The 23,615-nt window shown below is 31.9% G+C and overlaps 1 protein-coding gene and 1 long non-coding RNA gene across 2 annotated transcripts; both read left to right on the top strand.

Annotated features, from left to right (window-relative positions):
* The first annotated feature begins 14,011 nt into the window (after nt 1-14,011).
* Nucleotides 14,012-15,762, top strand: LOC105785516 (uncharacterized). The gene has a single exon (XM_012611611.2). The coding sequence runs from the start codon at nt 14,109-14,111 to the stop codon at nt 15,420-15,422; it is 1,314 nt and encodes a 437-aa protein (XP_012467065.1). The 5' UTR covers nt 14,012-14,108; the 3' UTR covers nt 15,423-15,762.
* A 5,422-nt stretch (nt 15,763-21,184) lies between these two features.
* Nucleotides 21,185-22,172, top strand: LOC105785515 (uncharacterized). Its single transcript, XR_001131044.2, has 2 exons — nt 21,185-21,517; nt 21,879-22,172. It is a non-coding gene; the product is annotated as an uncharacterized LOC105785515 (long non-coding RNA).
* The last annotated feature ends 1,443 nt before the right edge of the window (nt 22,173-23,615 follow it).

Raw genomic sequence — 23,615 nt, 5'->3', positions numbered from 1 at the left:
TACATGCATCAAAACCATCTAAATGACACCAATCTAGCCATTACCAAATGGTTCCAACAATCAACATATAAACATACCATATTTCAATCATGCACATCTATTCAAAACCTTTCCAAAGCGTAACATAACTTAACCATGTTGAGATCAATTCATCATCTATCACTTTGGCCACTCAAGCATCCATTAACACATTGTCAAAACAACACACAACAACAAGGCATCAAAAGTACCAAGGTTACATAAACCAAAATGACATATACATGTCAAACTCATCAACTAACATAAACCACAAGTCCACCTATACATGCCATTATAACATTGATCAAAACATCAGAATCTACCAATTTAATCTTTGGATAGTGTGATAGGTTTCCGACTTGATTCCAAATTGATCGAGCTTCCGATAATTTGTAAAGTAAAGGAAAATAACTACGTAAGCAATGAATGCTTAGTAAGCTCATAGAACATGAAACATAACTTATCACTTCAATACTATAATACATAGGTTAACACCAATACTTTAAACCTGGTATAAACCTATTAAATACCATTCAACTCACATTTGAGTATATTCATCAACATCACATATACTTTTCATATATACCTTTTCATAAGATTATGAATCATTCTATTTACTTACTTTCCTTCCATTTCAAATGCTTAGCATAAGCCTTAAAACCATTATCATTTCATGAATTATCTGATTTATCCATGATATAGGTAAATTCTTTCATAGCATAAATAGACTTCTCACATATAAGTACATCATTTATCACATCAAACCTTTTATAACATCATAATACATCCCAATTATGAACTTACTATTTTATTCTCTTTTCTTACCCATTTCATATGCATAGTACAACGTATAAGCATAAACATCAATCGTAACCACAAGCTTGGCACAAGCCTAAGCACATCAACGACACATGTTAGTTCATTTAAACATAATTCATATAAATTTAACATGGACAACCATTATACTTGAGCATGATTCAATTGGATTTATTATCCATCATAACATAACATGCTTTTCATGTATCTCACCATTTCAATGTACTTTATAAATACATGCATTGATTCATATTGAACACATACCTTTCTTTTCCTTTTTTCATACACGTTGAACCTTTTAGAATATCATTGGATACAAGGGATAGCTCACACTAAGTGTGCTAACATATAACTGTAACATTTCCTTTCCTTTATATCATTACTCACACGAGCTGTGAAATAGGCCTGCTCACACGAGCTGTGGGTCAGAATGTAAGCTGCACGATGCTGCTCACACGATCTGTGGAGTATTCACAAAAAAGGCCAGACCTCAACCATCAGTAGGACATTCAAGGCCAACACCCAAAAACATGGTAACCCTAATGACATGTCATTTGTATCCTACAAATTCCTAAGGTTCAAATGGGGCTTGATAATCGTCGTACGTCGTTGGATTTCCATCGTTTCATGACATGATAAATTCCATAATAACATATATATATATATTGAATCATTTAAATTAGAACAACACATTAACAATAAATTTAATCAACATTTAAATGATTATAGTTCATACAAACTTACCTGGCTAAATTATAGAAATGTCAAAGAATAGGGGCTTTTTGGTAATTTTTCATTCTCCTCGATTTTACACTCGATCTTGATCTAAATTAATAATTTCATTCAATTTATTAATTTAGATAGTAAAAAATTTATTTTATGCAATTTAGTCATTTTGACATTTTTACAAAATTTCCCTAATATTTTACTTTATTCAATTTAGTCCCTAAGCCTAAAACATGCAAATTAACCATTTTAATACAAAATCATGCCAACCAAATATTCATGGAATCCAATACAGCCCACATTTGTAATAATTTCACATCAAATTCTTGTATTTTTACTATTTCAATAATTTAGTCCTAATCGGTAAATTCATCAAATTTACTTCACAAAATACTTATAAATAATAACTAATACCTCAAATTCATCATTTAACATCTAAAATCACAAATATTCATCAATGGAAACATTCAAAATCTTTAACAGCTTCAAAAATGAAGGTACGGGCCAGCTGGACCTAGTTGCAACGATCTCAAAAACATAAAAATTATTAAAAACAGGGCTAAAACGGACTTACATGCATACATGGAAGCCTAGCCGAAGCTTAAAGGTCTAACAATGGCTTTCTTCTTTTCAAATTCGGTGAATGAAGGAATTGAAAAGATGATAAAAACTTTGTTTTATTTAATTTTAATTAATTTTTCAAATTACCATTTTACCCTTGGTTAATAATTAATTAAAACACCAAATCTATGTCCATATTTATCCACTAACTCCTTAAATGGTTTAATTACCATTTAAGTCCCTTTTCCTTTACTCAATAAGCCATTTAATCACTCAAATCAAATAATGATCAAATTTTACATCCTTTACAATTTAGTCCTTTTAATTAATTAACTATCAAAACATTAAAATTTCTTAACTAAACTTTAATACAACCTTAATAACACTCTGTAAATATAATAAAAATATTTAAGGCTCAGTTTATAGAATTGAGGTCCCGATACCTCATTTTCTAAAACCACTTGACTTTAAGGTCTTACCACTTGAACTTAATAAATGATTTATATAACATAAATTACCAAATCAAAAACCTTTTAAAAACAATATTTGTGTCTTAAATATTAAATAATAATATTTACAAACTTTCTCATTAGATTTGTGGCCCCGAAACCACTATTTTCGACACCACCGAAAAATGGGTTGTTACAATTTCATTACCTATTCTCACCTGTTTTATTTGCATAACTCGCAAGACATAAGCATGAAAATCAACCATAGCCACAAGCTTGTGCATTTAAACATAACTATTTTGAAATCAACTACATGATAAACCATTCATAAGAAATTACATACTTTGATTCTTACCACCCTTTTATGAACATAAGCATATTTCCATTTCGATACTTACCATTTCAATGCATCTCTTTAAAACTAACATAATACAATCCAACCAATAGCTTGGCACAAGCTTAAGCATCATCAATAACACATGTTAGTGCATCAATTCATAATTCACTTGAATTAACATAAGGTAAGTCATTAAACATGAATAATCTCACTTAAAATCATCAATTTCATGAACATAGACATACTTTCATTCAACATTTTCTTTTCATTATTTTTCATAGTTTTCATGATATAAGTCATTTGAATGCTTATCGTTCCTTCCTTTTTCATGCCCGTTGAACCACTTAGAATAATATCAGATACGCTGGAAAGCTTACACAAAGTGTGCTAAACATATGGTCAAAACCATTCCTTTTCATCATTTCTCACTCGAGCCATAAATGGGTCTGCTCACACAAGCTGAAGGTCGAAATATAACTACACAATGCTGCTCACACAAGCTGACGATTATCCACAACAAATGTCGAAACTCAGCCATTGATTGGACATTCAGGACTAGCACCTTGAACATGGTAACCTGGGTCTGCTCACACAAGCTGACGGTCAAAATGTAAGCTACACGATGCTGCTCACACAAGCTGATGAGTATCCGCAACAAAATGTCTGACCTCAGCCATCTGTAGGACATTCAAGATTAGCACCCGAAACATGGAAACCCTAAACATTTCATTTGTATCCTATATATTCCTAAGGTTCAAATGGGGCTCGATAGTAGTCGTATGTCGTTGGATTTCCATCGTTTCTTTATATGATAAATTGCATAACAATACATAACATATATGTATTGATTAATTTACATTAGAACACCACATCAATTTAATCAACATTTAAGCGATTATAGTTAATATAAACTTACCTGGCTAAATTGCAAAATGACAAAGTACATGGGCTATTTGGTACTTTTTCTTTTTCTCGATTTTCCACTCTTTCTTGATCTAAATTAAAATTTCATTAAATTCATTAATTTAGAAAGCAAAATCACTTCATTTTATGCAATTTATCATGTTTGAAATTTTACAAAATTACCCTCAACTTTTCATTTTATTCAATTTAGTCCATATGTCCTAATCATGCAAATAAACCAATTTTATTGAAATTTTATACTAGCCAAATGTCAATAGCATCCACTTCATCCCATTTTGCAATAATTTCATATCAAGTCCTTGAACTATTACTATTTCAACAATTTAGTCCCTAATCGATAAATTCATCAAAAATCACTTAATAAAATACTTATAAATAACAAATAATACTTTAAATCCATAAATTAACTTCTAAAATCACAAATATTTATCAATGGAAACATTCAAAATCTTTAACATTTCAAAAATGAAGGTATTGGCTAGTTGGACCTAATTGCAACGATATCAAAACATAAAAATTAAAGGGGTAAGGCATTTCGCATGAATTTTAAATTATGTTTCAATCTTTTACTTAAGTATGTTGAAATAAATGAATGTTCACAGAGAATTTTTATTCATAAGTGTGTTCAAATGCAAGCATGATTTTTGATTTTATCTAAGTTATTCTTATGTTATCTTGAATGATGGAATGCTTGTATGTTCTTTAGACTTACATAGTATTTGCCATGAAAATTTGATTTATTTAGAAATAGACATGCATGAATGTTTAAGTCTTTAGAATTGACTTAGTAACTTTCTTGAGGTGAAATCCTAGGAGGTATAAGAATCTAATATGATATAGACATACTTTCTTTAGATCGTTTGAGCCTTTCAAGTCGACCTTATTAAATTAAGCTTGAAACTTAATTTTTGAGCTTAATAGCCTGTTTATTGCAAATTACCTACATCATAAGCCGTATTATCATATTTTTTATTTTATCATATTCTTTTGCTCCTATCTTAACTGAATTAGTCTTGGTGATCAAAGTTTGAGGAAAAATACAAAAGATGTATGGTGATCAAAGTTTGAGGAAAAATAGAAAAGATGTACATGCTCTTCATATGTTTAAAAAAAGAGAAAAAAGAAAATGAATAAAGAATAAAGAAAAGTTTGCTAAAATTCTGGAAAAAACAATAGTAAAGAAAAGATTACTCAAATTCTAAAAAATAAAGAGCAAAGTTTGCTCAAAGTCTGAAAAAATAAAAGTTGAGCATGAGTTAGAAATAAGTTTGGGGGTGTTCCAAAGACCCAATTTTATGAAGGTTGTGACATAGAAATATCCAAGACAAGTTAGGGTTAAGATGATTGAACCTCAAAATTCTCTTCTCTTTATCCCTACCTTTAGCCTAGCCTCATTACAACCTAATAAAAGACCTATTGATTGGATGATTATATTGACTACATTAGTGGAGAGGAATTACTAAGCTCAACTTATGAAGACCACTAATTAAACCTTGGGATTGATATGTTTAGTTGATAAGGAAAGCATATTAATTGGTGAATGTTATGTATGACTTTGAAAACGCATGCAAACTATGATTCATATTGATATTATGATGTGCTTAGTATAATGTTTGGAAATAATATTTGCATTCGAGCTACTTATCAATAAAAAGTATTTTTGAGCATAATTCTGTTGGTGCCTGATTATGTGTGAAGATTGATGCTACTTTATCATTTTGCAAAATTGCATTAGCAAAAGTTGTGTTGTGCATGAACATTACTCAGGACGAGCAATAGTTTAAGTTTAGGGGTGTGTCAACTCGAAATTATATAGGGTTTTTCTATATATTTTTACCACATTTTTACTTATGGTTATCTTGAGTAATTATTATTAAAATAAGTGAATTTTACTTATTAGTAATATTGGGCATGAATTGATAAAGTATGTGAAAATGTGCTTAATTACATGATTTTTTTGTACAGATTTTATATTATTTCATGTTAATTTATTAATATGTGATTTTTCACTATGTAGGGAGACCATTGAAGGTGTGATTACTGTGAATGAAACATGGACATGCACAAATCAATTCATGTGGACGGCAATACCATCCAACTTGGGTCATGAGGTTGATAATTTGACCCAATAAAAGATGTACTAAAAGATAGACCTGTTTGATTAATTATTGGACTGAAAAATTGTCTAACAATGGGGAATTAAAGCCCAATTTCGATACAAGTAGATAGCTGCCCTAAAACAAGCTTTGGGGTATTTAATTGAAGGTCCTTACATTTAAAAAATAATCAGAAATCAACCCGACAACTTTGTTGTTGAAATTGTCCACCCTATGGCTATTAATAGCCTTGGTTTGAATTCAAAATGAGGAGACTAAGTCATCCCCTTTTCCATAAATTGTGGTTGGCCATATGTGAGAGAAAAAGAAGGAATTTAAATTTTATTTTTAGCAAACCCTACCCCTTACCTTCACCTATAAATACCATGCACCTATCACTTCTCAAATTATCCCTCATATATCATTTATCTTCTCTCATTAGCATTTTCTCTACATTATATTTCTCTTTTCCTTTCCCTTGCATACCCACCCATTTCCCTTCCCATCCTTTAGCCAACATAAGCTTTGTCAAAAGCATTCTTTGGCCAGCCACCTTAGGAACTCCTTAGCAAAAGAAGCATTGAGCAGAACAGAGGAGCGCATCAGTCAGAATAGATCTGAAAGGCTGCTGAAATGAATAGAGTTTACTCTTTCATCTTGTTATTTATTTTAATTATGTTTGCTTTGAGTTTATTTTTTTTACATCAACTATGGTATTTTAAATCTTATTTGCTAGGATGATTATGTTAATTCAATAAGATTTATTTTATTCATGTTTAATATGTTTGGACCTCAATCAATCATGTTTTCAATTAATATCATGATACATTTAATTCAGGTGCATTCAGATTAGCTAAGCGATCCTAACTAGATGACGACTAATCGACACATAATTGAAAAGTGTAATGCTCAATTTAGATCATTAAACCCGACTAAGTTGAGGTTCATAATATCTTTAGTTAGCTCTATTATCTTGTGTAGTTTTTAGGTTTATGTGATTAAATTGTTGCAAACGTAAATGCCACTATGACCTCGCATAAATGCTAAGAAACCCTTAGTCTAATATGATCAGTAAAATGCATATTTCACTAAGTAAAAGATCCGAGAGGACTTAATTTGGTTTCCAAACTCATGAAAGATTGAGTTGCCATGGAAGTATTTCTAAACATTGATAAGCATGATAAAGTAAATTAAATTGATTAATATAATTATCCTAGCCCATTTAATGTTGATTGTTTTTGTTGCTAAAGCCATTCATTCATACATTTAGGTAAATTGCATCTAGATTAAAATTGCATTAGGGATCACTCTTTTTATCTAGTCAATTTCACTTAGTCTAAACATCACCGTTCAAATTATTATGTTTTTATACCAAATTGTGAACTTATAATTTTACAAATAATCGATTAACATACACAGTCCCTATGGAGATGAAAACTCATTTTACTTACTTATTACTTGAACGACTATGTACACTTGCACAAACCACGTTACAACTGCCTCCCAAAATCAAACATTTCTATTGGAAGGTGCTACACCAAATTCTTCCTTGTACGAACATTTTGTAGCTAGGGCCTGAACGTTGAAATTTGTTATGGTTGGTATGGTGAACCCGAGTCTATTTATCATGTACTACTCCACTGTTTTAAAGCCATGGAGGTGTGGGCATCTTTAGGGGTTACGGTCGGTACTACTACTGTTTCAAGCTTCATCGAAGATTCTTTGAAAATGAAGTACGACCTGATAGCTCACAGTTGCTCACATACTTATGGATTTTGTTGTTCAAACAAAACTGTTTGGTTTGGCATCAACAGGATGTTATAGCTAGTCAGCTTATTGCTATTACTTATAATTTCCTGCAGAATCGAGCTGATTCTACAGTTGTTCTTGATAAGCGACCTAGCCAACCATCTCATCTTTTAGTTGTTACTACCATCTAGTTAGCTCCGACAAGGGGCTACTATAAATGCAATATTGATGCAGTGATTTTCAAGAGAAAGAGGCTTCTAGTTTTGCTACTTATTGTGGGATGATGTTGGTGATTTTATAAGGGCCCTCTCAGTTTACAGGGTTGGTGTTTTTGAAACTCATGTAGTCGAGGCTATCTTGGTTGAAGAGGCACTGTCATGGATAAAATCTTTACAGCTAAGTAGGGTTGGTCTAGAACTGGACAGCATGGTGGTGTACAATGCATTAATCAGACCCTTGGCTTGTCGTTCTGAGTTTTGTTTGGTTATAGACAATTGTATCTCTTTGAAAAATCAACTTCATAATGTGTTCTTCCAATGGAATCGAGAAAGTACCAATAATGTAGCTCATGTGTTGGCTAAGGCAACTTTTATATGCACCTCATTTTACTTGGGATAATATCCTTGCTTGTTTGATTTCTATTTTATCTTTTGATATGCTTCATTGTACTAATAGGGATACGGTGGATGATAGGATTGCGTGTATGAGGTAAAGGTTGCTGGCTTTAGGTTTAATTTGCCCTCCTATACCTGGTTTTCCTTTTTGATTATCTATTTATAACATATTATCTTTCTAAAGAAAAATAATGGATGCACGTATATATACTATTAATAAATTATATGATATGATATATCATTATATAATATAGTAAGATGACTAACTTTCAAATTTACTGAAAAGTATAAGGACTTAGAGCATATTTCAACTAGTAGAATAATAAACAAAAATATGTAAAAATATGTAATATATAATGCACTACTATTTATATAACTATTATTATATTATAGATTATAATAAAAAATATAACATTACATGATATTATAATGTTTAATCATTGATGCATATTTATAAACTATTAACATATTATATGATATGATATAGCATTATATAATATAATAGGAGGATTAACTTTGAAATGTACAAAAATTATAGGGACTTAAAGCATATTTCAACCAATATAGTAATAAACAATAATATATAATATTTTTTATAATAACTAATATATATATAATGTACTACTATTATATTATTGATATAATAAAAGATATAATATTACATTATATTATAATGTTTAATAATATATTCATATATATATACTATTAATATATTATATACTATATGATACTTGTATGGTATTATATAATATAGTAGGATGGCTAACTTTCAAATATATGAAGGATTTAGAGCATATTTCAACCAAGATAATAATAAATAATAATTTATGATAATAATTAATATATTATACTACTATTATATTATAGAATGTAATAAAAGATGTAATATTACATTATATTATAATGTTTAATCATTGATGCATATATATATAAACTATTAATATATTATATACTATATGATATAATATAGAATTATATAATAAAGTAGAAGGGTTAACTTTCAAATGTAGGGAAATAGGGACTTAAAGCATATTTCAAGCATTATAATCATAAATAATAATATATGATAATAATGATCATATTATGCACTACTCTACTATTATAGTATATGATATAGTATTATATGATGAAGTAATATATTTTATAAGTTGTAATATATATATAAATAACTATTATTATATTATAGGTTATAATAAAAGATATAGCATCAATAGTTATATGTAATTTAGTATATTAAAATACATGTTTATAATTATAACTAGCAATAAATAAAATATTATTAAAATTTAATATCTTAATAAAATATTTTTATTAAATTGGATATAAAATTGGTTTTAACTTTTACAAATTGCATTTGAGTATTGTGTTTAATTTCTTTTTATTTTGGACATGGGATTTGAACTATAATTAGTTTATTTTGAGCTTGAGTAATAATGATTATATTATTTGAGTTTGGACTTATTATAATATATTTAAGTTTTGGAATAAATATTTTAGAATATGAGTATTAGGTTTATAAATTTAATAAGAAAAATAAAAGTTATTCAATAATCAATATAATATAATAATAGACAATAATATATAATATATAATGTACTATTATCATATATAACTATTATTATATTATAGATTATAATAACAAATATAGGACTACATGATATTATAATGTTTAATAATTGATGCATATATATATAAACTATTAATATATTATATAATATATGATATGATATAACATTATATAATAGTAAGAGTGTTAACTTTCAAATCTATGAAAAGTATAGGGCTTAGAGCATATTTCAAATAGTATAATAATAAACAATAATAATTAATAATTAATATATAATGTACTTCTATTATATATAACTATTATTATATTGTAGATTACAATAAAAGATATAGAATTACATGATATTATAATATTTAATCATTGATGCATATATATAAACTATCAATATATTAGGGCAAAATACCATTAAAAGCCCCTTTTTTTTAAATTTACCGAAATGGGCCCGGTATTTTATTATTTACCGGAATAGGCCCGGTTCCCCGAAAACGAGTCCACGTCAGCGCGATGTCAGGGGACATGTCAGCAAAACGCGTCCCTGAGGGCGCGCTTTGCCTACGTGGCAACAAAGCGCGCTTACGTGGACGCGTTTTGTTGCCACGTAGGCAAAGCGCGCTGACGTGGACGCGTTTTGCTGCCACGTAGCGCGCCCCTGGGGACGCGTTTTCCCTACGCGTGAACAGTGCAACGGTCATTTTTTTGACTGTTGCCCCCCAACGGTAAAAAAAAAACTATAAAACCCTCCACCCTTTCATTTTTTTCACAAACTAATCCTCTTTCAATTATTTTCTCAATTTGCTCTCAATTTGCTCTCAATTTCCTTCCAAATTTCTCTCAAATCCATATTTAATTTCAATTTGCTCTCAATTTTCTCTTAAATTTCTCTTAAATCCCTATTTTTAATTATTTTAAAAAAATTATTTTCTTTAAATTTTTTTAAATCGTAAAAATTTGTACGAATTTAGCAATGGCCGGAGAATTGATTCGTCTTGATAACCAACACATATCCGTCGAACAAATGAAAATGGTAAGTGTTAAATTTATTTTTTAAATATTATTTAAGATTTTTATTTATTTATGGATTTTTAGATAATTATTAATTTATTATTTGTTATAAAAGTCTGTAGATCGGATATTGGAATGATATATCCGGAATATGCATGGTCCTCCATCACTGTTGGTAGAGAATTACCTGCGGGAAACGGGTTTTTGGTACGTGGCTTTTCTTCTTCATCTGAACTCCTTTCAGCATCTTCAGGTTCTGTTAGAATAGGCTTCGGTTCAGAAAATAAGCCAACTTCTACACCATCGGGCCCTGGCTCTAGAGGTGGATCCACATCGGAGTCATCTTCTAACCCACCATCATCTGCAGCGTACGAGGTCCCCTCACCGGTGGACGTCGTAGGGAGTACATCATCCCTTCTTCTGGGCATTTCATAGCGTTCCCAATTGGATGTAGATTGCCAACCACTAGAACTTGATGTCGTTCCCCAGTACGTATTTCCAACATCAAACATCGAGCCACCAACGTACATGTCCCATCCATCGATAGAGTGTCTTGCAGGGGATGTGCATTCCACACCGCTACCAAACATGGGCTGTTTCATGTTTTGTAACCCGCTAACCGAGTGTCGGTCAGGGGTCGTGTATACATCTCGAACACCGGTCGCAATTACATAATTTGGCGATGTAAATTGTACATATAACTCAATATAAGGTGTTCCACTAGCAAGATGAGTCTGCACCATTGCCTCCAAGCTATGAGCAGCTTTTATGTCGAACGAGTCATATGTCACCGGATCAACAGAAGAACAAAATCGATACGTAATAGACAGAACTTTCATTGGCGTCGTTCCAAAAATTTTACGCCTAATTCTTTTACGAAGTTCTGTCAAATTTATGTTCTGGTTAAAAACCAGTTGTACCGTATTCTCCAAAAAAACAACAACACCATTCTCGGTGTGCAAACCTCACCATCATAGTAAATAACAGCACTAATATGTTCACTCATATTTAATTTCTAACCTTCTTAGCCTCTCTAAATTGTTTTTGCTATAACTTATGCAATCTGAGAACATTTTTTGCCTCATTTATAGCCTTAGCCCAAACATGCTACTGTAGCAAAAGTGCGTCCACGAGGGCACGATTTCAGAAATTCTTTTGATAAAGCATCCTGCTTGAAGCATTTTTTATACTATTTTCTCAGAAACGTCAACTCGAAATTATTTTCCCAGGACCTAATGTAGCAAAAGCGCGTCCACGAGGGCGCGATTTCAGAAATTCTTTTGATAAAGCATCCTGCTTGAAACGTTTTTTATACTATTTGCTTAGAAACGTCAACTCGAAATTATTTTTCCAGGACCTATTGTAGCAAAAGTGCATCCACATGGGCGCGACTTTAGAAATTCTTCTGATAAAGCATCCTGCTTTGATTTTATCTTAAAAAACCTAATTCAATTTTGAAAAAATTATAATTAATTTAATTAAGAAATCCTAATCCCTTATTTGTTTAATTTTTTCTCTAAAACCCTAAAAACCTTAAACCCTAACCCTAAAAACCCAAAACCTAACGTTGGAGAAACGGCAAAAACGCGTCCCCAAGGGCGCGCTACGTGTCAGCAAAATGCGTCCCCTGACATCACGCTGACGTAGACGCATTTTAGGGGAAAAGGGCCCATTTCGGTAAATAATAAAATACCGGGCCCATTTCGGTAAATTTAAAAAAAGGGGTTTTTTTTGGTATTTTGCCCAATATATTATATACTACATGATATGATATGATATTATATAATGTAGTAGTAGGGATAATTATCAAATGTACGAAAATTATAGGGACTTAGAGTATATTTCAACGAGTATAATAATAAACAACAATATATGATAATAATTAATATATTATGTTCTAATTTACTATTATAGTATGCGAAATAATATTCCATAACAAGATAATAAACTTTATAAGTATTAGTATTTATAACTATTATTACATTATAAATTATAATAAAAGATATGCCATTAATAGTTATGTGTAATTTAGTAAATACATGTTTATGATTATAACTTGCAATACATAAAATATTATTAGAATTTTAATATATTAATAAAATATTATTTTATGAAATTATATTTTGAATTGGGCTTTTAACTTTTACAATTTGTAATTAAGTATTGAGTTTAATTTCTTTTTATTTTAGACTTGGACTATAATTAGTTTATTTTGAATTTGGGTAATAATGAGTATACTATTTGGGTTTGAGCTTACTATAATATATTTTAGTTTTGGAATAAATATTTCGAATGGGTATTAAGTTTATAAATTTAATAAGAAAATAAAAAGTTATTCAATTGTCAATATAATATAATAATGGAAAATAAAAGATATTTTTGTTGATTCATATAATATCATAGAATAATCAATTTTAGATACAATAACCACTTCAATTATTTTATATGAAAAACTTTATTAAATATATATAATTATGCTTTTTATAAGGTAAATTGAATTGTGTTATCATCGCATAAAAGTAAAATGAATTATTACATTTGAAATTAAAATATTTATAAATAATAAAATTCAAGATTTTTTGAATCTGTTAGAGCTCGCCTGGTTTGATCCAAGCTCAAATCCGAAAAACTCCAAATTCAAAAGAGACCAAATTTTAAAAAATTCAAGTCTATAATAAATTTGGGATTGAAAATACTCAAGCCGAAACTGATCCATACTCGAAAAAAATCAAAACTTAAAAATTTAAATCTAAAATATACCCAACCCCAACCCGCTTATTTGCTAGCTCTAAACTTTTATATAAACTAGAAATCTAAAATCTTGAAATATAATATATACAATCTAATACCTTGAAATATAATATATGGTATAGTATGATATGATTAAATTACTAGGTTTAAGCTTACATTTCTTTTAAAAACGTTTAAGCTCACTGTCTAAATAAATTTAGGTGTGAATTTTTTTTTCTTTTTTGAGCAAAGGTCTGAATGAATTTAAGCAAAATACGAATCATATTTCAGATTACGTCGGATTTAGACAAGTATTTACGTTGATAACACGAAATTTAATATTAAACATGGACCAACGATAATTTCAAAGGCCCAGACCCAAAAAATATATATTGAGAGATAGATGATCATTACGCATTAGTCAGAAAATCAGAAAAATGGGACCCCGTTCTAATTTCATCTAAGTCGTCACCCATGCTTCTTCACTTCCCATAAAATCTGAACCCACCGGAGACTGCCATGACGGATCACCACCACCGGTTCGGCCAAATCCGATCTACCTCCCAGGTCCTAAGACAAGCCGCCGTGCATTTCACCACCCACCCTTTCACATTCCTTTTCCTTTCTTTACTCCTCTTCTCTTTCCGTTGTTTAGTTGAATCCGGTTCCCTTCTCCTCACTTCCTTCATCGAACGTGACCCTTCTTTCAAATCCCTTCTTTCCCGCCTCGACCTTCATCCTTCCCACCCCCACGCGCGTCTTCACCCTACTCGCCGTCCTTTCCTTCACCTCACCCGTGTCGGTACTCTTGACGACGACTTCTTTTCTTCCGACGATGATCACCCGGACCGCTCCCTCTTTGGTTCTTTTCCTAACCGCCCCATCAATTCTACGCCGGTCATTCTTTCCAACTTTGACACTAGATTGGGATTTTCGCATTCCGTGGCGGATAACGGGATTCTGTTGCCGGAGATTGTTCGTCACGGTGTTAAATTCAAGACTAGCCCCTTTGTATATGAAAGAAATGAAGGGGAACAACAAGAAGAAAGAGTTGTGGATTTTCAGTTCGTGTATAAAGGATTTGAGTTGGGCCGTCAAGATGCAGCGACGCTTTTTTTCCTCGTCAGCTTTTTATCGTTTTCGTATGGGTGGTTAATTCTAGGGTTTACAACGATTTACTCTTTGATTTTGGGTGTTCTTTTTGTTACAGTTGTTAATGACTTGATTGGAAGATTTGTTTCCTTTATTGGGGCTTTTTTGGATGGGTCAAAAGTGGGATTAAAAAGACTCACTGGGTTCGTTTTAATGAAATGGGCGGTAAGAGACGCGGTGACTCAGCTTCTTGGATTATGGTATTTCGGAGAAATTGAGGATCACTACTCGTTTTTCAAGCTTTTTGTTAGGTTAAAGTTGATGCCTTTTTCGGTTATGTCACCGTGGATTAGGGGTTTTGAGAAGGAGATTTCAGGGTTTTTGTTTACGTGGTTCTTGGTGGATACTTTAGTTGCATTCGCTTTCTCTTTAGCTGCTTGGATTGCCATTGTGGATTCGAGAAGAACCGGGAGGGAAATTATTGAAGAAGGTTGTTATTTGATGTCAACACTCTTGAACCAAGCGATACAGATCAAGTGCTATGAAGCTATTGTCATGTGGGTTTTGACTTATATAGGTGGGGAACATTTTTTCGCTACTGTTATTGAGGCTGCTTTGGAGCTGTATTTCATGGTGGCTTGGTTGATATTTTACTTTATGGTAAGGTGTAGGGAAGCTAGTGCAGAGGGTAGAAGGTATGGGAGGAGAGAATTGGAGGTTTTGGTTGATGGACTTACATGATAATCAACTGGGGAAAAATGGGTTGAACATGCCTTTGCAGATGGTAATTTCGACTGTGACACTGAAGATACGGTTAAAGATACAGATAACCGTATCAAGCGCGTCGTGTCTTCCTGGTTTTTTGCAGTGAGTGATGCCATACTGCCATTGTTTGGTGTAAGAACCTGCCAATACGTTCCATGTACGTTTGATTTTATCATGAGGCAATACATTGCTTTGTATATTTTCACTAAAATTGCTTTTGTCTGTATATTTTGTTGCAATCAATTGGTGTTTACTGGCTTGCAGTATTTGTTCCTTGCTGGTATCTATGAGTACAGTAATGATGCTATTATGTTTAGATCGTTATCTTTGTGGTGTGGTCTTTTCCCCCTATCTTCTTGCGTATGTTAATGTGAATTACTTCATTTGCACGGCAGTATATTTGCTTTTGTCTGTATATTTTGTTGCAATCAATTGGTGTTTACTGGCTTGCAGTATTTGTTCCTTGCTGGTATCAATGAGTACAGTAATGATGCTATTATGTTTAGAACGTATGCTAATGTGAATTAGCTTTGATTTTACCCTATTTCTAATGGATGCTTTTGGTTATAAGATGCTGATAATATATGCTTGATTTGGCTATGACTTTTTTTGATTTGTCATTTTATTGGTGGAAAAGAAGTTCTAGAAATTGAGTGGAGGCATGCTGGTAGATCTGCATTTTATGCTGTAGTGGGCAGTATATTGGGGTGTGGCATGCAATTTTAGCAAATATTAGATGTTGCTTTTGTGCTAGGGTATGAGAATGAGGTAAAACCTAAGTTAGAATGATGTGTTTGGCATGGGCTGTAATGAGAAGTGAGATAAAATCACCCAAGATTGTGTAAATTGAGGTAGGCTGTGCATTTTTATCCTGTTTCCTGGTTGCATTGCTGATTTTGAAAAGGTTACAGAAATTTGCTTGTTAACTGTTGCTAAGTTGTGGAGTATTCTGGAGTTCAATCAGTTGGCACTGTGAATTAAGTTTTAAAGGGTCTACATGAGACAACTGAATCCAACAGACTTTTTATGAGGAAGTCCCGTTTAAATTATGATCATTATCCTTAAAATGGATTTCATTATTCCAATGTTTTTGGCTATCCTGGGGGGTAGCAGCATGTATGAAGCGTCTGTTTTGCCAATGTAGCTGGAGTGGACAGGTTCAATGGTACTGCTTTTGGATTTTAAAAGAAGCTTTGGGGCTTTGCACCTTTGAAATGCTTTTACGTCCATGTTACAGGTAATCTGAAGCTTTTGGCCGTTGGCCTTTGATATCTTGTTTCTCATATGGAGGAATATCTCATCATAAGCCTTATCCATGCATGTTTTCTGACAGTGTTGGCTGACCTTTTTATGATTATCAGATGCAAATGCATATAAGTAGGCTGCATTTTGTCATAATGCTTTGAATTTTTGGAACAAGTATCCTTTTGTCCTTAATTTGGAACCACTAAATTTTGCCAATAATTTTTGTTCACTTGAGAAAAGTGTGGATGGATGAAGTGTAGCTTTGTTGCCATACGAAGAATGAGTTTCTGTACTTAATTCACCTTGTTATAGACAGTTTAGACATCCGATAAGCTATGGAAAGAATGGAATACAAGAATCAAACTATATGCCAATTGTGGTGTATGATTCTTAACCAATATTTGAGAGAGAATCCGTGTTCATTAGTTGATTGCCTTCTTTTTTTCTCTTAGTTGTTTATTTTTGTTTTTTGAGTGTCTAGTTGGATATTGAATTACTCGATGCTCGGGAACTTGGGAATATGCAAGAGCTACTGGTGATTATGTTAGTGTGAATCGTTACGTGAAGCCTATGAATATGTTATTATGTTAAAAGGCCCGAAATTGTTTATTTGTAGCATCATACTACCTTGTAGTAACTAGTTGAATCTGCTCTTTTGTTTGTTTATGTTGTATTTTGTTGAGAGGATTTGTGAGAATCTGAAAATGGAAACCAATGGAAAAACCCTGCATTCAATGTTACCTATAGACTGAGTAATGAGGTTCATAATTTTCCCATCTTTTGGCTTGTAATATATCTATTATGACACTTTGCAGTCTCATATCTGAAAACTTTGAGACACACTTAAACCTGTACTCGTGACAAAACCCTGAGGTTCTCAAATCAAAGTGGACAATTGTTGTCAGGTTGGGTTTGATTAATTTCCAAGTTTAAAGCATTCTGCTCATAATTTGATATCAAACACTTGACCTCCAAAGTTCTTTTCATTCTTACAGCATTATTTCCTGAAAGTTTAAACCGAGACATACCTCAAAAGAGTCCAGCTCTGATAATCTTGCCAACACCTTGACAGTGTCGATTACAGTGTAAGGTCTAGCGGTGCGATCTAATGGATCTTAAAAATAAATCTGAATCATTATTAGATCTTAAAAATAATTCCGAATCATTAAAGCACGTCAATTCAACGTCCGTTTATAACTTGAAACAATCTATTGCCACAACTAAAAAATACTACCGCTTTGAACAATGAACCAAGTACAGAATTTTCATGATATGTGTGGAGAGTAGAGCTGTCCATGGGCTGGGCGGGGTTCGGGCTGGGCTCGGAAAATTTTTGGTCCGACTCTTAGGCCTGAGCCTGGCCCGGCCCGAAATATGGGCCTAAAATTTTGCCCAGGTCCGGCCCGGGAAAAAATAATAAGCTCGAGCCCGGCCCGGCCCGGCCCGATTTTTAATAAACACAAAAGAATATTTTAAAAATAAAAATAAAAATATTTTTAAAGTATTTTAAAATTAAAAAATAAAATTTAAAAAAATATATTTATTATATTTGGGCCAGGTCGGGCCGGGCCAAAAAAGTTGATCCCGGCCCATTTTTTAAACGGGCCTCGTTTTTTTGCCCAAGCCCATATTTCGGGCCTATATTTTTACCCGAACCCTCCCATATTTCGGGCGGGTCGTCGGGCCAGGCCGGGCCGCCCGGCCCATGGACAGGTCTAGTGGAGAGCCACTTCCCTTTGCTTTTTATGTTCGCTTGCTTGAAAATTAAAAAAAAAAAATTAATGTTTTTTTTAGTTACTCAACTATTAATTTGTTAAATTTAGTCATTAAATTAATTGAAATTATTGTTTTTTTGTCAATTTCTATTAATTGTCGTTAAATCTTTGTGGAGAAGATAACATGATAGTTAAGAAATCGATATAATAACAAATTTAATTTTTAACATTTATATATTATATTGATTTAGTTATAATTTTTAAAAAATAAGTTCGAAATTTACAAATGATCTCAATTTAATATTTATAATTTAGATTCCACTATGCGACTATTATCGTTGCCTCCAACTTCACCTCTTCCTCCACCTTTCTTAAAAAAAGAACCTCCACATTGGCCACAGTAGCGCCCACAATCTCCATTTTCATAAACAACAATCACAACTAAGCAGCATTGACCCCTTTCTCTCTCTGCCTTCACTTCACCCTCATCATTCTTTGTTTCATAGATGTAAGCAGTACAAATAAAACTCAAAAGAGTGTTCTTATAATACATTTCTTTCATGCACTCTCTCGTTCGTCTCCTTGTTTTTGCTTTATCTTCTTAAGAAAATATTAGCTGCTAAAGATTTCCCTCCACTTTTAGCTCTCCAATTCTCTAGAAGCATCTCTGTTTTGTTTTATTGTTTTTGCTTTCTTCATCAATTTACTGCGTTTTTTTATCTATCTTTGTGTTTAATATCTCTGATATGGGTTTTTGCATTTTAATCTATATATTATTTTTCTTGTTGTAATTGCAGTATGTGATTTATGTATGTGTAGGTGATGAGTGTCGAATTCACTAAAAATAAATTCTCACGTTTAAACCGAATGTAATATCAGTATAGGAGTAAGGTTGATCCCACAGGGACGAGAATAACGAAAATTCTCATTTAATTTAATCAGGTTGCATGATAGACAATTTTTGTGCTCATTGTCGAAACCACTTTTTTATATTAAAAAAATAAAAATTTAGTTGTCGACTTTAAAAAAACAAAAATTGGGAGTCGCCATCAATCTTTTATTGAGGTGTGATTGGATCACCTAAAAAATAGCTTTGGTCTACGAGTTTTAGAAAAATGGATCTGGGAGTCGGTTACGTACGAGGAAGGATTAGCACCCTCGTAACGCCCAAAATTGGTACATAGTTAATTAATTAGTGTCTTAATGTCGAAAATTTAAAAATATGATCTTTAATAAAAACTTAAAAAAGCATTACTTATTAGGACTCTTATCATTTCGGAGAAAGAAAATGTCACACCCAATGCGTTAAGGCACGACATTCTAATTCCTGAAAAATGAATTAGTCCAAAATACTTGTGTAATAAAATTTAAAAGAATATTCATTTGTTTAAGATTTATAAAGAAATCGCGGCCCAATACGTTAGGGCACAATTTCTCAAAATCCTAAACTTGGAATATTTCCTTTGTTATTATTTTTTTTTAAAAATCTTTGTTTCGAGAAATCGATACGTCACATCCAATACGTTAGGATACAACATATTAAATTCCCGACAACAAGCTTTTCATTTTATTTTTTGATTAATGAGCAATTCTCGATTGTTAGATTTAACGAAGAAAATTGGAACCCAATACGTTAGGGCTCAATTTCCTTGAAAATCCTAAATACGAGTATTATCTCAATTTGAAAATTTTAAAATCGAGTAAAAAATGATGTAATGCTACATTAAGTGTAAAATACAATAATAAATACAACAATGATATAGAAATAAACGAAATTAATCCACATAAAAAAACAACGACATGTAAAGTATCAAATGAACAAAATATAAATGAAAACATAAATCAATAAGCAAATGAAGGAAATAAACAAATAAATATAAAGAGAAAAAGGTACAAAATATATGCATGCATTTAAAATTATGAAGAATAAAAGACATAAAGATAATTTACACATAAAATTTTGGGTTATAAAATTTATATATATAAAATACATAATGCATTTATGAAAACAAAGAAAAAATATAAATATATACATATATACATAAATTATAAAATATGTGTTAAAAATATAAGTAGGTAGTTAAACATTTTCAAAAATAAATGGAAAAACATAGATATATACTTATATTAATTTTAATAAATAATATATACGAAATGAACAACTTCATATAATAGTATATATAATAATATGTATAAAAAGCTTAGAAAAATAATACATATAAAATTAAAATGGTAATATACAATGAATTTAAACAATGTCAATAATAAATTTAAAATAATATTAAGCTTAATTATTAAAATAATATTAATTTTAAAAATTAAATACATTAAAAATAAGGGAATAATAAATACTTAAAGAAAATTTAAAGAAAATCAAGCACATTAGATTAGTAGGAATTAAATTGAACCCAAAACCAAAATTAAAGGGAAAAAAACGAAAATAAAACAAAATGAAGAACCAGTGCATAATGCGCGAATAACATGGGGATTGAAAAAGAAATATTCCCAATCCCCAAAACGCAATGCTTTAATGTGGATTAAAATGAAACAAAAATCAGATAAGAGATTAAATTTAAAAAGAAATAAAAGGACTAGATTGAAGTGTGCTTGGAAGGCCGAGGGACTGCGCGCAAAAATAAACCAAATCTCAGAAACGCGCGGATCCCTCTTTTCGGGTCGGGTCAGGCACGTGGATTATGGGATCTAAACGACGTCGTTTTTAGTAGGCTATTTAAGCCAAAGATCTGTTCAAAAAAACCTCATTTTTTCCATTTCATTTTGAAAAAAAACCCTGAAAACCTCTCAACTTTCAGCCTCTAAATCCGGCCTATGGCGCCGGCGATCTCGCGCTGTGGCTCCGCCACATTCCGTCGTAGCACCGCCGTACCGGAGGGCCTAAAGCCAGAATTTTTTTAGATGCTTTTTCCTTTTTTTTTTTAAAAAAATATTTAACTTAGGCTTAGACTCTCTGTAAACTGAAACGAAAAAGGGAAAAGAATGGCCTTTCGGCCTTGCTTTTCCGCTTGCGCTCCGAGCGAAGCCCCTGGAGGGTTTTTTGTGGCCTCGACGAACGGAGGAGACCTCCGACAGTAGCACGCGACCCGATTTCAGGTACGCTGTCAACCCCCTTTCCGTTTTATTTTTATTCTTTTTATATATTTGTAATAAAATGCGGAAAATAAAAAAAAAAGAAACAACAGTTCGAAAAAAAAGTTTCAACCTTTGGATTTTTCTCAATCGGTCTTTGCTCTTTTGGTATTCTGTTTTTTTTTTTTGCTGTAAAAATAATAGCTTTTTTTATTGATTTTCGAATTCGTATCCCTTTGCAGTGTATTAAGATTGCTCTTTATAGCAATCGTGAAACAAGAAGAAAAATAAAGAAAAAAATAAACAGAAATCCTCCAGCATCTGCTTGATTTGATTTCGAGATTTTTTGCCATATCTTGCTTTGCTTCTTTCCTTTGTTGTGCAGGTACGATCACGCGGAGATTCGGAGGGCAAGGCTTGGCTTGCGGCGCTGTTAGTCCCTAGGGCTTTTCATCTGTTTTGGGCCACTGTATTTGGGCCTCTGTAGTTTAACGAAAATCGGGTCTGGGTTCGGGCTTATTTGATTGTAAATGGACTGTTTCTTTTGGGGCCATTTTTTGTGCCCGGGGTAAAAATCGGGTATTACACCCACATGTGTCAATCTGTATGAGAAACTAAATTTGATTAAAATAAAAATAATAAAAACAAAAAAAAAAAATCAAAATTGCAATGGAATAAACGGAAGGACATAAGATTGGATAAACCAATGTGACAATACTCCAGGTTTAGAGGCTCAATTTTGGTTCCGGTTTCGAATAGATCTTTAACAACAAATCTTCTTCTCCAACCGATAAGTGTGTTATAATGATCAAGAAATGCCTTAGATCGCCAGCCTTTCTGTATGTAAATTAAATGTGAGAGCGCTCGACAATTAACTCTTACCGAACGAATAATCCTGAACCAGCATCCATGATTTAGCTCCTCGATAGCTTTGTGAGTTAGAAGGACCCGACTCGAATCAACAACCTCAATCGTGTGAGTCGTTTAAATTTGATTGTTCTTTCCTTTGACAAATCTAACAACTCACTCAATTGGTCACGTCAATTTATTTTTCAATGGGCTAATTACGATAATTATAAATTATATCAGTTCTTCCAATTATATGTTGCACAACATTGAATTAATGAACTCTTTTTGACTTGATGCTATTATCACTTTATAAGGTGACGATGTCTATCTCCTAAACAGAAAAAATAACAAATATTGAAATGAGGGTTTTTAAGTATTATTTTAGATATCACTGTTATCTCCCGCATCCATTATCGATATAAAACTAGATTGGAGGTTTAGTTACTCATGAAAATAGACATATACCACAAAGGAGAAATATTGCGGAATATCGCGCCAACAGAGGAGAAATAGAACAGGGAAATTAAGATTGCAAAATTGATTTGCTCAGATTCCAAGTATAATGGGTGGCGCCCTCCTCTCCTATCACCTTAATCCTACCTAGACCTCTTAATATAATATTAAGAAGTTATTCAAAAATTAAAAAAAATTACTAGAAAATAAAATATTATCTTAATAAAAATTTAATAGTAAAAGGTTTAAAATTAAAATTTCAAACTAAAAGTATCCAAAAATCTTTGTTCATTAATATATTCTCTAGGCCAAAAGTCTTTTGGTGGTCCACAATTTCGATTCTTTTCGACTTTATCGAATTTGATTTGTACCAAATCACAAATCAAATAACAAGTTCAAAATTAGTGATATCTCATTAAAAATATATCAAAATTAAACACAATAAATGGTCAATTATCAAATTCCTCCTACATTGTAACGCCCTTACCCAACCTGATCGCGAGTTCAAATATCGAGTGCTACAATTGAACTGGTTTGAACTAATACTTTAATTAGAAAATTCGTAGAATGACTTTGTTACTTTATTACAAATGTTTCTACAACAGGAACCTTTAACCGAACTTAATTTGACTACTTTCAAATTCTAAATTCTAAGAACAACTATTTCATTACAATATATCTAACTCCGAGGCAAGGCCTCGGAAGTACCCCGTCCTATGTGCATGACACCAAACTAACAATGATCCTCGATCTATCACGGTCTGGCTTGGTCTCTCCTCAAGATCCCTAATATCCCATCGAGTCTTGCAAACGTAGGCAA

The sequence above is a fragment of the Gossypium raimondii genome, chromosome 1 (genome assembly GCF_025698545.1).
Source record: "Gossypium raimondii isolate GPD5lz chromosome 1, ASM2569854v1, whole genome shotgun sequence".
Taxonomy (NCBI): Eukaryota; Viridiplantae; Streptophyta; class Magnoliopsida; order Malvales; family Malvaceae; genus Gossypium; species Gossypium raimondii.
This window is presented reverse-complemented; position numbering and strand designations above follow the sequence as displayed.

Bases quoted from the DNA above. Each gene is read 5' to 3' on its own strand.
- LOC105785516 (XM_012611611.2), top strand. From the start codon at position 14,109: ATGACGGATCACCACCACCGGTTCGGCCAAATCCGATCTACCTCCCAG.